The sequence below is a fragment of the Schistocerca nitens genome, chromosome 5, assembly GCF_023898315.1.
Source record: "Schistocerca nitens isolate TAMUIC-IGC-003100 chromosome 5, iqSchNite1.1, whole genome shotgun sequence".
Classification (NCBI taxonomy): domain Eukaryota; kingdom Metazoa; phylum Arthropoda; class Insecta; order Orthoptera; family Acrididae; genus Schistocerca; species Schistocerca nitens.
In genome coordinates this window covers 555,991,979-556,005,220 of record NC_064618.1, presented here as the reverse complement: position 1 = coordinate 556,005,220, position 13,242 = coordinate 555,991,979, and the positions used below count along the sequence as shown (strand labels likewise).

Here is a 13,242-nt window from a genome sequence, read left to right as displayed (position 1 = left end):
AGTATTTCCCTGATGAGCCAAACAACTCTTTTACAATGATGTGATCTCATGTAAAAATCTAACTGGAATCGGATTTATCGATATCCGATTCAGAATCATAAAATAAAATTCTTGCACCGGCAAGTGAAATATACACGCGCACTTTTGCACTTTAAGTATGTCGTCATCTCGGAATAAAAGCTGCCCATAAATACACTCTCCTTTTCATACATAGAAAAACCAAAATAACTTTATATTAAATATTTCCCATTCAGAATAGACTTAGAGAGTTGAATATTTCATAATCGAAAAACTTTTATCGCCTGAGAGAAACTATTAATTTGCCAAAACAGATTTAGATCACAATTGATGCGTGTCTGGACGATGACGTCACAAATCGACACTTGCTTGACATGAACGCAATACATGTACTAAAAGTACCGTCCATAAAGTAATGTACTGATTTTTACAACAAATTTGCTACTCCTTGTATTGCTACACATCACTTTATATAATTGATTTGGTTAATCTGCTACTTGTCTGAAGTTGACTGTTTATTCAGAACCTTGTAGTGTGGTAAGCTTGAATTTTTGCCTTTCAGTTGATTAGTCACTGAGTCTGACATAAGCTAATCAGCTGATGATGTGATGTAATGTGTGGAGTCACTTTATACAGAAATTAGAACTAATGCTCTATGTAGAATTTGTGTTAAAATTCTTTAAAACTTTGTATAACAGCACCACTGGGTAAATGATTTAATCACCCTCTTTTACAATAGAGGGAGAAATGAACATTCTGTGGGGAAGAATTCTGTTCTAAAAATGTGCATTAAATATCCTTTATACATCTTCCTTTTTTATTTTTTTTAGAGTGAAACTATTCATGGGTTGACAGTTTTTTGTTTGTAAATTGACAGCACTTTTGAATATCAGTCCCTTGAGCCTCACTGAACTAAGATACTGAAGGTAACTTCAAAAAATGTTAATGTTGCAAATTCCTTACAGTGTTTTCTATTTAGAACTATTTTCTATGATATGTGTTAATACAGGTTTAGTGTAATTAGCTAGCTTTGATTTTTTAAATTTAAAAGTAATAAGTGTTGAAAAGTGTTTTATTGAAATTAAACAAATTTCTTGACAACTTTAGTCTGAGTCAACAATGACAGAGTTTTCATAAAACAAAATCAACAAGTTTCCTGTTTCCAAACCTAATAACTTTTTAAATAAGTACCATTCTTTATGATATATCAAAACTACGAAATAACAAAAATTTTAATTTTGTACATCAGAGATATCAGCAGCACTCAAACAATTTATCCAAAAGTCAAAATACCAATAGTATTTCATTAGGTTGTTATCTCTAGTTCCTCAAACCTTCCTTAACATGTTGACTGCCGCATGCATAGTGATGGGTGCTTCACCGCCAGGTCAAGATTATTGCATTAGGTGTGATGTTCAACAGAGGCCACCAGCAGCCTTGTGGCAGTCAATGTGTTGAATAAGTCTCAAAAGTAAGGCTTAGATGGTGTTCGTTACCTCACCATGGACCAACATCTATACTTTAAACTACTTGGCTTGCCACAAATTGTGATAAATTCCGTTGTTGAGTCAGTGCACTACCCTAATTAATGGAAAAAAGTTAACATTAGCACTGTATGCCATTATACTGTGAAGTTCCAATTGTCAATGTATTATTTATTATGTATGCCATTGATATGAAATGGTTTATTTTTTTCTGTAGAAGTGTTACACAAAGCAGTATCATACACATTTCTTGCCATTACTTTTTCTGACTTACTCCTTTGATCAGCATACTTATTTATGTTGAGAATGTGACAGGACACATTCATTTGCAGGACTCAGAGGTTGTGCTTAGCTAGGAGAGGAAAGCTGTCAATTTGAAGCGTTATCGGTGCTGTTACTTGTACCTGTTGAACTTTTCCAAATCGTAAGAGTACTAAAATATGTCGTTTCGTGATATTTGACTACGTAGCACACTGATGCTATGGTAGATGGTTTGTGAACTTTCTGTCCACGATAATGTATTGTATACCAATTTGCAGATCATTCTGAGTTAATGTTCACCTTCTTGCATTTTTTATGCTTGTTTCTGCAGAAATAATTTCCATGTGAGCTGGCACAATATATAAATAAATTGTGCAAATACCAGTACTACAGATTAGATTTAGTTCTGCTGAAACTTCTACTGGTCTAATCGTATTCCTTGTCGAAGTGGGCTACATTAGAATAAGCAAGTACCTCTTTTCGCAGTCAGTTACCGAGCAGGACAGAGCATGGATTTACCAGCAAGAATGGCCTGTCCTGTTTACTCCTTGGTCATTCCCAAATGGAATTGTTTGGTGTTTGGCTCAGATTTGTTCTTCATATATCTAAAATTGTGCTTGTCAAAAGAAAACTATAGGCATTATGCAAACGTACTGACTTTGTTCTAGATTGAATTATTGTAATTTTAATCAGTAGAAATGAAGTTGAATTTATTTTACAAGCTTCCATTCGTCCTTTATCAATAAGTGATATTTACTGATACTTACAAATTGTGTAGTTAACAGTGAAATGTAGGTGTAAAGCTTTATCGTTCTCATTAATTGTAAACAGCCAGTCATAAATTTGGTAGCAATATTGAGAGCTTGTGTGTAATGAAGAGTGAGTTCGTAATACCCACTCCAGTTAAATTTGTTGTTTGATTTAGGAGCTCATCGTCCCCCCGCCCCCTCCCCTCCCTCCGATCAACTGTGTGTACTGGTTAAAAAGAAACTTCTTCTTTAGCTACTAAAATTTTCTGTAACATTACTTTTTATTGAAATATCTCATTATTGAGCTGGCTGTTACTTGTTCTGAATGAAAGTCAGTTGTACATTCAAAACTAAAATGCCAATTTTATTGCGTCTTGAAATTATTGAACTACACAGAAAATTTGTTGTCAAATAGCAAGTGTGTGTTTCTACAGCCACATTGCGGTTTTTATTGCCATAGCCATTGTTTTAAACTATCTTTCTTTACGTGATCTCTGGAACATCTTACAGGTCGAATTGACGTTGAAGAACTGATCAAAGCATTTAAAGAATTGGGTGTCGAGATAGAGGCAAAAGAAGCCACCAAATTATTACAAAGGTATTAATTTGTTAAAAATGCTTAATTTCTTTCCCACAGTCTTAATTCTGATCTATGCTTAATTTTACAGTATATTGCACGTTCATTCTCTCTCTCTCTCTCTCTCTCTCTCTCTCTCTCTCTCTCTCTCTTTCTAGATTCCCTCCTCCCCCTCCCCCCTCTTCTGTTTTTCTCCCTCTCATGGCTGAACATATTGTTCTTCTTAGTCTTTCTTTTCTACCCACTTGAATTATGTAACTTTGGTCTTATTAAGAACTTATGCATGATGCCGAGATTAATATTAAGCGCTATGTAAAGTATTGAACAGTAAGATACAAAAATCTTCTTGCATGCATAATTAAAGAAAAATGAATGGAATTGTTAGTTCTTAGTGCAGAAAGATTGAGTAATGTAATTTCCATTGATACTTCAAGTTAATGACTTCATGGGGAATACTGGCTTCGCAAAATTAATGAAAGGTTATTACCAATATATTTTATGTAATAATAATTATTATAATATGAAAGCTATAAATGCTTGTTATAATCTTAGTTAGCAGAATAAGACAACACAGTAATTACATTTTGGACCTTGCATGGAAACACATCTCTTTTTGACAATTTTTCTGGTGTAATATAACATTTGATAGCTCTAATCAATTTGTTGTAATATAAAGTATCATTAAGAGAGCAGGGGAGAATTAAGTGCAACACTTACTTTGTTAAAAAGCCAAAAACTTCAAAATATTTGCAGGAATGTAGAGATAGATGTTAATTAGACTTCATATACCTGCAATAGTCCTGGAAAGGTGCTCCTTCAACAGTTGCCAGTTGCTTTTACTTAGTCAGCTTAATATTGAAATAGAACCAGCGATTTGTTCTGTTGACATAATAAAGATATAGTGTCACATGCACCAAAGAAATAATGGCATATGGGATGTACATCTACACGTACTCTTTGACGTGAAACCTGGCCACTGGCTGGCCGCCACAGAGACTGTCTTTCACAAAAGTGGCTAATAAAAGTGGGTGCCACTCAGCAGGCCATCTGCACAGTCCAGAATGACTGTAGGACGCGGTAATTTTTGCATGTGGTTTGATTCTTTGTGCATCTTGCTTCTTTAATAAGATTTACATAGTATATGGCATGTTAAACATTGCTCACATTGCAGTTAAATTGTGTACTGGTATGAAAAATATACGTAAGATCAGTTTGAAAGCAATGTCTCTTGTATTTAGCTTCAATTTGAATTGTGCTAATTTCAATAATTCTGCAGATAATTGCATAACAAATACTGCTATCATATATGCAACTTAAATGATAGTCATTACATAGGTTTCATATGTTACATTTAGTTAGGTAAATAGCTCACTGCAATCCTACTTCCACTGTTCAGAAATATAGTGACCATTAGTTATTTTAATTAAAAGGTGCTCCACTCTAATTTACATAATACCATAAACTGCCGTACAGTGACCAATGTTAAAATAAAGTAATTTGTCATCACTCATCAGCAGTGTATGGATAGTCTCTGCAAATTCTAGAACAGTCTGCCCATCTGTGCCATTTCATTCCACATCAATAATTTCCATATGAATATTGTGGTAGCCCAGAAGCGGCGCTCGTATGAAACAAATAGACCAAATTAACAAAACTCTGCACTGACTTTGGGGGACGGCATAGAAAATAAACACCATCTTCAGGTTCTCTGTTGTAGACTAAAAGTTGAGAAGCTCTACAGTATAGACACTCTAAGCTTCTTTAATTTTTTTACAAAGCATCAGCAGTTGCATTGTAACCATTATGGGTATAGGATACTTGTTTGCAGTATTTATAGGCTGAATGACAGTTTTGCTTAAGGACGAGATATTCTAGGTGGTATTGCTAAGTGTTTTGAGTTTCGTTGTTCAGTGTTCTGATGACAGCTGCTTCTCCTTTCATATTAACAGAGGCTGTAATCTGATTTGCACTGCACACAGTCACTGGTTTCATTTTCTTCATAGCGTTTTGAGCCAGATTCTTTGGTCATTGTGTGTGATTTCCTTGTACAGTAGACTTTCTTGATTTGAAACTTTATTTGTAGTTTATGAAGTCTCTGTGGATGTTTTGTTTTGCAGTCATTGCTGTGTTGTTCTCTTTTCAATTGTGGTCCTCTGTTTTTGAGGATAGTGCCAATAACAGCATTCTTAAGAATATGTAACTATCCAAAGATGCATTGTCTACTCGTAATGCTTGCAGTATAACCAGTGGAGATGCTCCAAAAATGTGAATAGCGTCTGATGAGATCACTTGACAGAAAAACGAAAAAAAGTGACAGTTATTAATTTATGATGATTAATTTGTAGTCAGCACATCTGAGTGTCATTAGTAATTATGCTCCAGACGAGTGGTTGTCAAACTGCAGCCCAAATCAAGTGTTCGTGGTTCCCGTGGTTTGCAGCCATGTTTTATAACACGCATCTAACAACCAGCAGCTGAATCCAAAAACGTCAAATAACATTAACAGCTTTGTAAGAGTGTAGTTCTCCTGCTCAGTAACAGAAATACTTATAGAAACAGTAATATTTTATGATGTGCTTAATGTTAATTGATGTTGCTGAATTCTGCTATGAGCTAAGTAAATTAGGCTGCTTAAATCAGGGAAAGAGGGGTAAGTGGTGTGGGCCCTGTGGGTTAAGTGGATGTAAGAGGGGAATGTTGTATTGTTTGTCTTCCAGGACTGACAACTCACAGGCTTGTGCAATCAGCTGCTGTAGTATAAATTTTGGCATGGAAGTAACATGGATTCATGAATGTGCAATAATGAACCATTTATCTTCAAAGACAGTACTTATTTGTAGCAAGGTGCATTAAATTAATTGGGGCTTCCATAATACAGTGCAGTGAGTAGGAGGAAGCTGGAATTTAAACCATTTATCAAACTTTTGTGATGGTGTCCCATACTCAGTAGTGCATTTAAGTATATGTACAAATGCAGTTACTAATCAAAGTCATTCACAAATTTTAAAACCACAAAACTATAATGTCACAACTGTTAGATTGCTGAGGTTGGCAGAAATCTGAAACAGAACTTCCAAAATGTTGCCTATGATTCAATTGACAGAAATACACTGCTTGATATCTTAAAAGAATTGGGACTCGATGCTAAAACAACTGCAATAATTAAAGGTACTTTGACAAATACAAAATCGAAAGTAAAATTTAGGGGAGAGCTCTCAAAATCGTTTGAAATAAAGTCAGGTGTTCGACAGGGAGATGGTCTGTCACCTCTGCTTTTCAATTGTGTCTTGGAGAAGGTGTTCGAGAATGGAGGAAGGCCATCAATACTAAAGGGATTCAACTAGGGAGAAATCCAAAGAAGATCACTGTCGACTGTTTAGCCTTCGCAGATGACATGGCATTGATTACAGATTCACTAGACAATGCCCAAGAACAAATAAGAGAACTACAAAAACAAGCAGCCAAAGTAGGACTACAAATATCCTATGAAAAAACAAAGTTTATGACAAACATCTGTGATGCTCCTCAAAATATTGCAGTTGACAGCAACACAATACACAAAACAGATTCCTTTAAATACCTAGGAGAGTGGATTACATACAATGCCAAAGAAAAGATAGCTATAGAAACTAGAGTGCACAAAATGGAAAGAGTGTTTCATATGACCAAAAATGTTTATAATAAAAAATCCTTGTCCTGGAACACGAAATTAAGACACTACCAAACAGTGGCCAGACCTGAAGCTCTCTATGTGGCAGAAACACTTAAACTAGCAAGAAATGGAGATCTTGAGAAACTAGAGAAGGTCGAAAGAAGAATTTTAAGGAAAATACTGGGAGCTAAAAGAAACGATAATGCTGAATACAGGTTAAGACCAAACAGAGAGCTATATCTGAAAACGGAGAAACTAACTGATGTAATGAGGGAGAGGAGACTACAGTTTTTTGGACATATATTCAGAATGGATAACAACAGACTAACCAAGTGGATATTCACATTACTCAATAGCTACAAATCCAAGCCAGCATGGTTCATAGAGACTGAAAAGGACATTGAAAATGCTGGAGTTACAATAGACACAATAGAAAACAGAACACATTTCAGAAAGGCAGTTCAAAAGGCAGAATTTCAGGAGAGAAAGAAAATAACTAGACGAAAGTGGACTCAAGAAGAAAGGGAACAACACTCTGAAAGGATGAAGGAAATTTGGAAACTGAAGAAATCTAATACAATGAAGAGTAGCCAAAGTTGATTCATCGTACCCTCCAAATGGCGTTATTCGAGAGAAGAAGAGAAAAAAAAAGTGTTGCTGACTTCTTAACAGCTTTTTTGTTTTTTCATCATCAGTCTTCTGATTGGTTTAATATGCCCGCCATGAAATCCTCTCGTGCACCAGCATCTTTAGCTCCTCATGTGTTGAATGTGTTACAGTCTCTGTCTCCCTCTGCAGTTTTTACTTTCTGCAACCCCCTCTAGTACCATGGAGATTGTCTCCTGATGTCATAACATACTGCCCCTTCTTCTTGTCTGTGTTCTTCAAATGTTTCTGCAGAAGATCCTCATATTCCTAATCTTATGTCCACCTAATTCAAAGCATTCTTCTGTAGCATCACTTCTGAAGCACTTCAGTTCCCTTTGTTACGGTTTTTCCAGTGTCCGTGATCAGCGACCTTACAGTGCTGTGCTCCAAACATATGTTCTTAGAAATTTCTTTGTCAAATTAGCCTATGTTTGATACCATTAGATTTCTCTTGGTCAGGAATGCCCTTACTGTGTATGCTAGTCTGCTTTATATGTCATTCTTGCTCCATCCACCATGGGATTATTTCGCTTCCAAAGTAGCAGAATGCCTTAGCTTTGTCCACTTCATGATCACAAAATTTGATAAGTTTATTGCTATTCTCTTTACCTTTTTTGTTCTGGTTTTCTCTCTATCCATATTTTGTACTCACTACACTGTTCATTTCATTCAATAGATTCTGTAATTCTTCTTCAGCTCCACTGAGGATAGCAATTTCATCAGCAGATCTTACCATTGATATCCTTCCATCTTGAATTTTAACCCCACTCTTGAACCTTTTGCTTATTTCTGTCACTGCTTGTTGAATGTATAGATTGAACCCCTTTTTAATTGGTTCACTTTTTTCCAGGTCTTCAAATCGTATTGACCGCTCTTGGTTCTTGTACATATTGAGTAGTATCTGTCATTTCCGTATAGCTTACTCATAGTTTCCTCGGAATTTTGAATATCTTGCATCAGTTTATATTGTCAAATGCTTTTTCTAGATCAACAGGGCCTATGAGTGTGACTTGATTTTTCTTCAGCCTTGCTTCTGTTATCAAGCACAATGTCAGAATTGCCTCTCTGGTGTCTCTACCTTCCCTTAAGCCAAACTTACTGTTGTCTAACAGATCCTCGGTTTTCTTTTCCGTTCTTCTGTATATTATGTCTGCAGCTTGGATGCATGAGTTTCTGGGCTTATTAATTTGTTATTATGTGATAGTTTCACTCTTGATCGTCCACACAATTTGAAAGGCATAAAGTACAGACACCCCCCCCCCCCCCCTGGAAGTCTGATATTATGTCCCAAGTCTCACAGTCTACTTACCAACTTGAATAGTTGTTTGGTTGCCACTGGTGCAATGATTTTAGAAATTCTGGTGGAACTTTATCAATTCTGCCTTTTTCAGTCTCAGGTCTCCCTGAGCTCTTTCAAATTCTATCTGGATCCCCTAAGTCTTTCATATCAAGTCCAAGAAAGTGTCTACTTTACCTTCCTCTTTTGCCTTCAAGAATTTTTCACCATTCAGTGGAACACAGGTTGTGTATTGGTTCAGCATCTGTAGACAGCTTGTAAAAATAAATTGCCCAAACAGCTCTCTTCATACCATCTACATTACCTCTGTTACTTCTAATAGCCATACCATAATATTGTGTATTCTGATCAATTTATCAGTCAGTCGACGTCTTATACTTGGTACTTCCCAACTGCTGTCTGAGTCTACACAGTCTTGTGCCCATCCTCTTTTGCACATGATTAATGCACTCTAGTTTTGTAATTGACAAATCACCATAGGGTTTACTCTCCACCACTGCCTTATATGATTGTGAGTCTCCATCCCCAAGGAAACTCATGTAGCAAACAGCACGGTCATGCTGGGAAGGTTGGAACATTTTCACTGCAGAAGCAACCTCCATTCCTCCACTAGTTCCTTCTCTGACAATTCATTTCATGCTTAGTTTGCATTTCAGTACTCTTGCCTGCTTGTCTACAACCCTGACAGTACATGGTCAACACATCAACATCCAACACTTTCCCATTGTCGATGCTGATAATAGATGCACATGAATTCTTTGACTGGAAACCTCTTTTTTGCCAGGATCCGTCGAATGATATTGCTATGTCAGAACTACCATTTTCTGCTACATCCTGCTCTGCTGCTGTAGTCATTGACTCCATAGCACACGCCTTGACACTACTTCTTACTGTGGAGTTGTATTTGATAGATTTTGTAGGGGGACTAGGGAGGTTCAGCAAGCCACAAAGAACCTTACCAGTGTAATGGCCTTTTCCTATGCACCTAAGTCCTTTGAAGTATCTTAGATTAGTGTCAAAAAGTCCATTCTTTACACTTACTTCTGAAGTCTTGAAAATCTTTTTTGGTTTTAGAGTTCAAACACATTATTTGTAAAGTGCACACCAGACCACTGCGTTGTGATAGCTTTTCAGAAATTTCAATTTCCCATCCACATACATGTCAACACACTGTTTCACACAAAGCTGAAATAAGTATATGGAGAGTAATAATGATATTGCAGTTTGTTTCACTGACTGAAGCTGTGTTGTATTTTACATCATTACCCAGCAGTTTTTTCTTGGAAGCACTCAGAGGAGTAGAAGGACTGTCACTATTTACAACCAAATTATTACGCTTTTCGGCGCTAACCACTCTTTTTACTGCTGCTACATCTGTTCTGTAGTATCTTCTTCCTTTGTTTCGTATTTTTTTAAACACTCTTTTTGGTTTAGTCGTGACAAAAACTATCACAGGACACAGAAACTAAAACGTGGCTAGTGGATAACTGTTGTTGTCAAACACAAACAAATGTACACTTCAAAGAGTTTACTGCGAAGTACCGCCAGTGTAGGCAACTTATTAAACACACACTTCTCTACAAAACAAAAGAAATCACAGCCTTCTATACTATATAGTTCCAGAGAAAAATGCCAATATGCGAAATGATGGAAAACAAAATTCTCGTAAATGTCATTGCATGATTATTTTCAAATATTTATTTAAAATAGTAAATAATCGAATATTTCAATAAAACCAGCACCAAATGACACATAAACATCCATATTTTAATAATTTGCATAAAAGTAAAAATGTCAGATTTTGTTATTTTGTGTGGTATGACTCCCCTTAAATGTACTCCTTGTACCTACCTACTCTCTCCTCTGCATTTGACACTAGAATTCTTATTGGACTCTTAATGTTACCACCCTTGATTCTTGTTTCTCTGTAGGTTGTTTTGAATTTTCTGTATGCTTAATCATTCCTCCTAATAATAATTTATTTTTTGATTTCTTCACATCTTTCCTGCAGCCTTTTCGCCTAGGCTGACCTGCGCTTTCTATTTATTTCATTTTTAAGAAATTTATTTTGCTATATTCCTGTCTTTTCCAGAACATTTTTGTACTTCTGTTTTTTGTTGATCAGTTGAAGTATTTAGTCTTGAGATGTTTATATTTTCCCACCTCCGCATTGCAAATGTTTTGAGTGAAATGCCCAGTTGATGCGATGTTGTTTTCACGTCAATTCTACCAACAGTGAAAGTTGTTTAGTTCTCTGGGTGTTGTAAAATTCTTGATTCATCTCGTCGCTGTGCAGCCTATGAAAAGGATTGCGGAAGACTCCCAAATAAATTCCAAAGTACAGTGCAGTTTTAACACCAATATATTTCCAGGACTCTGGTGTCCGAGCCTGGTGAACTGTACCGGTTACATCGCATGCACCCAAAGTTGACATCAAATGACACAGAGTTCACAACAATCAACAAACAAGTGAGCCTACAATACATTTGCTCGCAACCCTAGCCAAAAAACTAGTGCCCCAAGGTGCCTGCGTGACCTCTATTTATACTTTTGTTAAAAATTACCTACAATGAAAATTACAATTTTATGTAAAATCACAGTTAAAAGTTAAACCGAATATGAGCTACACATTGCTAAAAATTTACAATCTCGGTGCTCAACAAGGTGAACCTATTTTCAACTTAGTTAAGAGTTAATATAACATTTTCTGACCAATTATGTTACAGGTAACAATTAAATTTCTAAATTTGTTTATAACAAATCAACTAGTGCCTGAATTTTACTGCTAACATATATCGGAGATTCAATTAAAATGCTTTATTTATATGTTCTATTTAATTTGCTGTAGTAATTTTTTACTGATAGGTTTACTGGTACATCCTGACAATGTGCAACATTTCTTTCGATTAGTTACAGTATTAATTTCACATTTATATTGTGTTTCTCACATAAGAACAATGTTAATCAGCAAAGCATCATTTTCGAATTATATGTATACTGAAATAGTGGTTTTTTGTATGTAATTTGGAAACAGGTCACTTTACAATTGGACAATTAGGACTGGTGTTTATCTTTAACGCTCTCCGAGGGGTTCTGATAGGTAGCAATGACATACAGTAATATTTCAGTCTGTTACCTGAAGTTTCTTCGCAGTTACGTTTCTTGTACCTCCAGCTTCTGTGGTTGTCCTTTCAAGAGATGTCCTGTCTTCCACTGAACTGTGTACCGAGCCATCTGAAAGTTAGTCTTTCCCCTCTCTGATTACTACTGCCAAGGCCGTATTCTCCTGAAAACCTTTCTTCTGTTCCTTCCACTGCAATCACATTCCAGTCCCCCATGACTATTAGATATTAATTTATATGTGTACTTGAATTATCATTGAAGTTGTAATTAATTTTTATTAATGAAGTGCATCTTTTAACAGCATTTTTCATTAGTTTATTGAGCATAGCAATAAATGTAAGAGAGAAATTAATAATCAACGGTACATTCTCTAATATTATCTAAAACAATCTGACAGTGCTTAGGTAGTTTAGATTCCATGCCCTCAGAAACTTGGTCATTCAGAGTTAGAGGTATCTTCAAGCCAGGTTTGAATAGTTTGTGAAACCATCAGAGTGCAGTCATGTAGTAGCAATACTTGATGCAGTTTTGTCATTTATTTATTTATGTATTTATTTATTTTCCCAAAATGGCTCAGTTGTTGGCAACAAATGCAGCTGCAATGGACATACTTTTGGGGAGGAATTTACAATGTATAACACTGTTCTTATGTTGCCAGAAGCAAAATGTTACCTGTTCATATGCATTGAGATGGTGTCTTCTGTTATGGCTCAGCCATTTATCTCTTCTTAAAAAGTTAACTTTAAAAGCATCATAACTCATTACCAGTAACAACACAGCACATGAATTCTCAATGAGTGAACTGATGACTTTCAAACAAGAATGCTGTAATACCTACTCATCAGATTTTTGCTGCTTTGAATTACAGCATGCAGTACTTCTACACCTGACTCCTGAAGCTTGCCGGTTGCAGTTTATACATATATCAGTTATGAATACTTCAAAATCAAGAAAGATCATTCTGGCTTGACATTTTTCACAGACAAGATGACCCTTTCCAGACATGATTTTTACACTAGCAATCATCTTACATGACAAATATTCAAAGCTTCCTCCACTGTCCTCACCCTTCTATTAAACCCAAAGCAAAAATTGTTACAAATGTCAGACCTTTTCCCACTTGTGACTATTTATCGCTTAAATAACGTTGATAGGATTAAAGTATTAAAAATCCAATTTGTAACTGCTAAGCAAATACTAGAACTTCAAATAAGAAAATGCAGATGATGAATGCACTCATAGCAACCTATGCCGTTTTGTGTATTTTAACTGCATAGTGTTCACTCAGTTCATTAAAGTTATTTCAGGTGGATAATCAAGAAACAATAGGAAACAATGTTATGCTTACCAATACAGGAACAAAAATATGCCCAAGAAACACATCGCATTTACCTGCTCTGAAAGCAGCCAACTTCAAGCACCAGTGATGTGTG

At 35.8% G+C, this 13,242-nt stretch overlaps 1 protein-coding gene across 2 annotated transcripts in view; it reads left to right on the top strand.

The window, feature by feature from the left end:
• The window catches only part of LOC126259885 (calcium-binding mitochondrial carrier protein SCaMC-2-B-like), a 249,877-nt gene that overhangs the window by 63,353 nt on the left and 173,282 nt on the right, over positions 1 to 13,242 (top strand). For both annotated transcript variants that reach the window (XM_049956957.1, XM_049956958.1), the window contains one exon: positions 3,023 to 3,110. In XM_049956957.1, the coding sequence (XP_049812914.1) occupies positions 3,023 to 3,110 (88 nt within the window). The remainder of the gene's footprint in view (positions 1 to 3,022; positions 3,111 to 13,242) is intronic.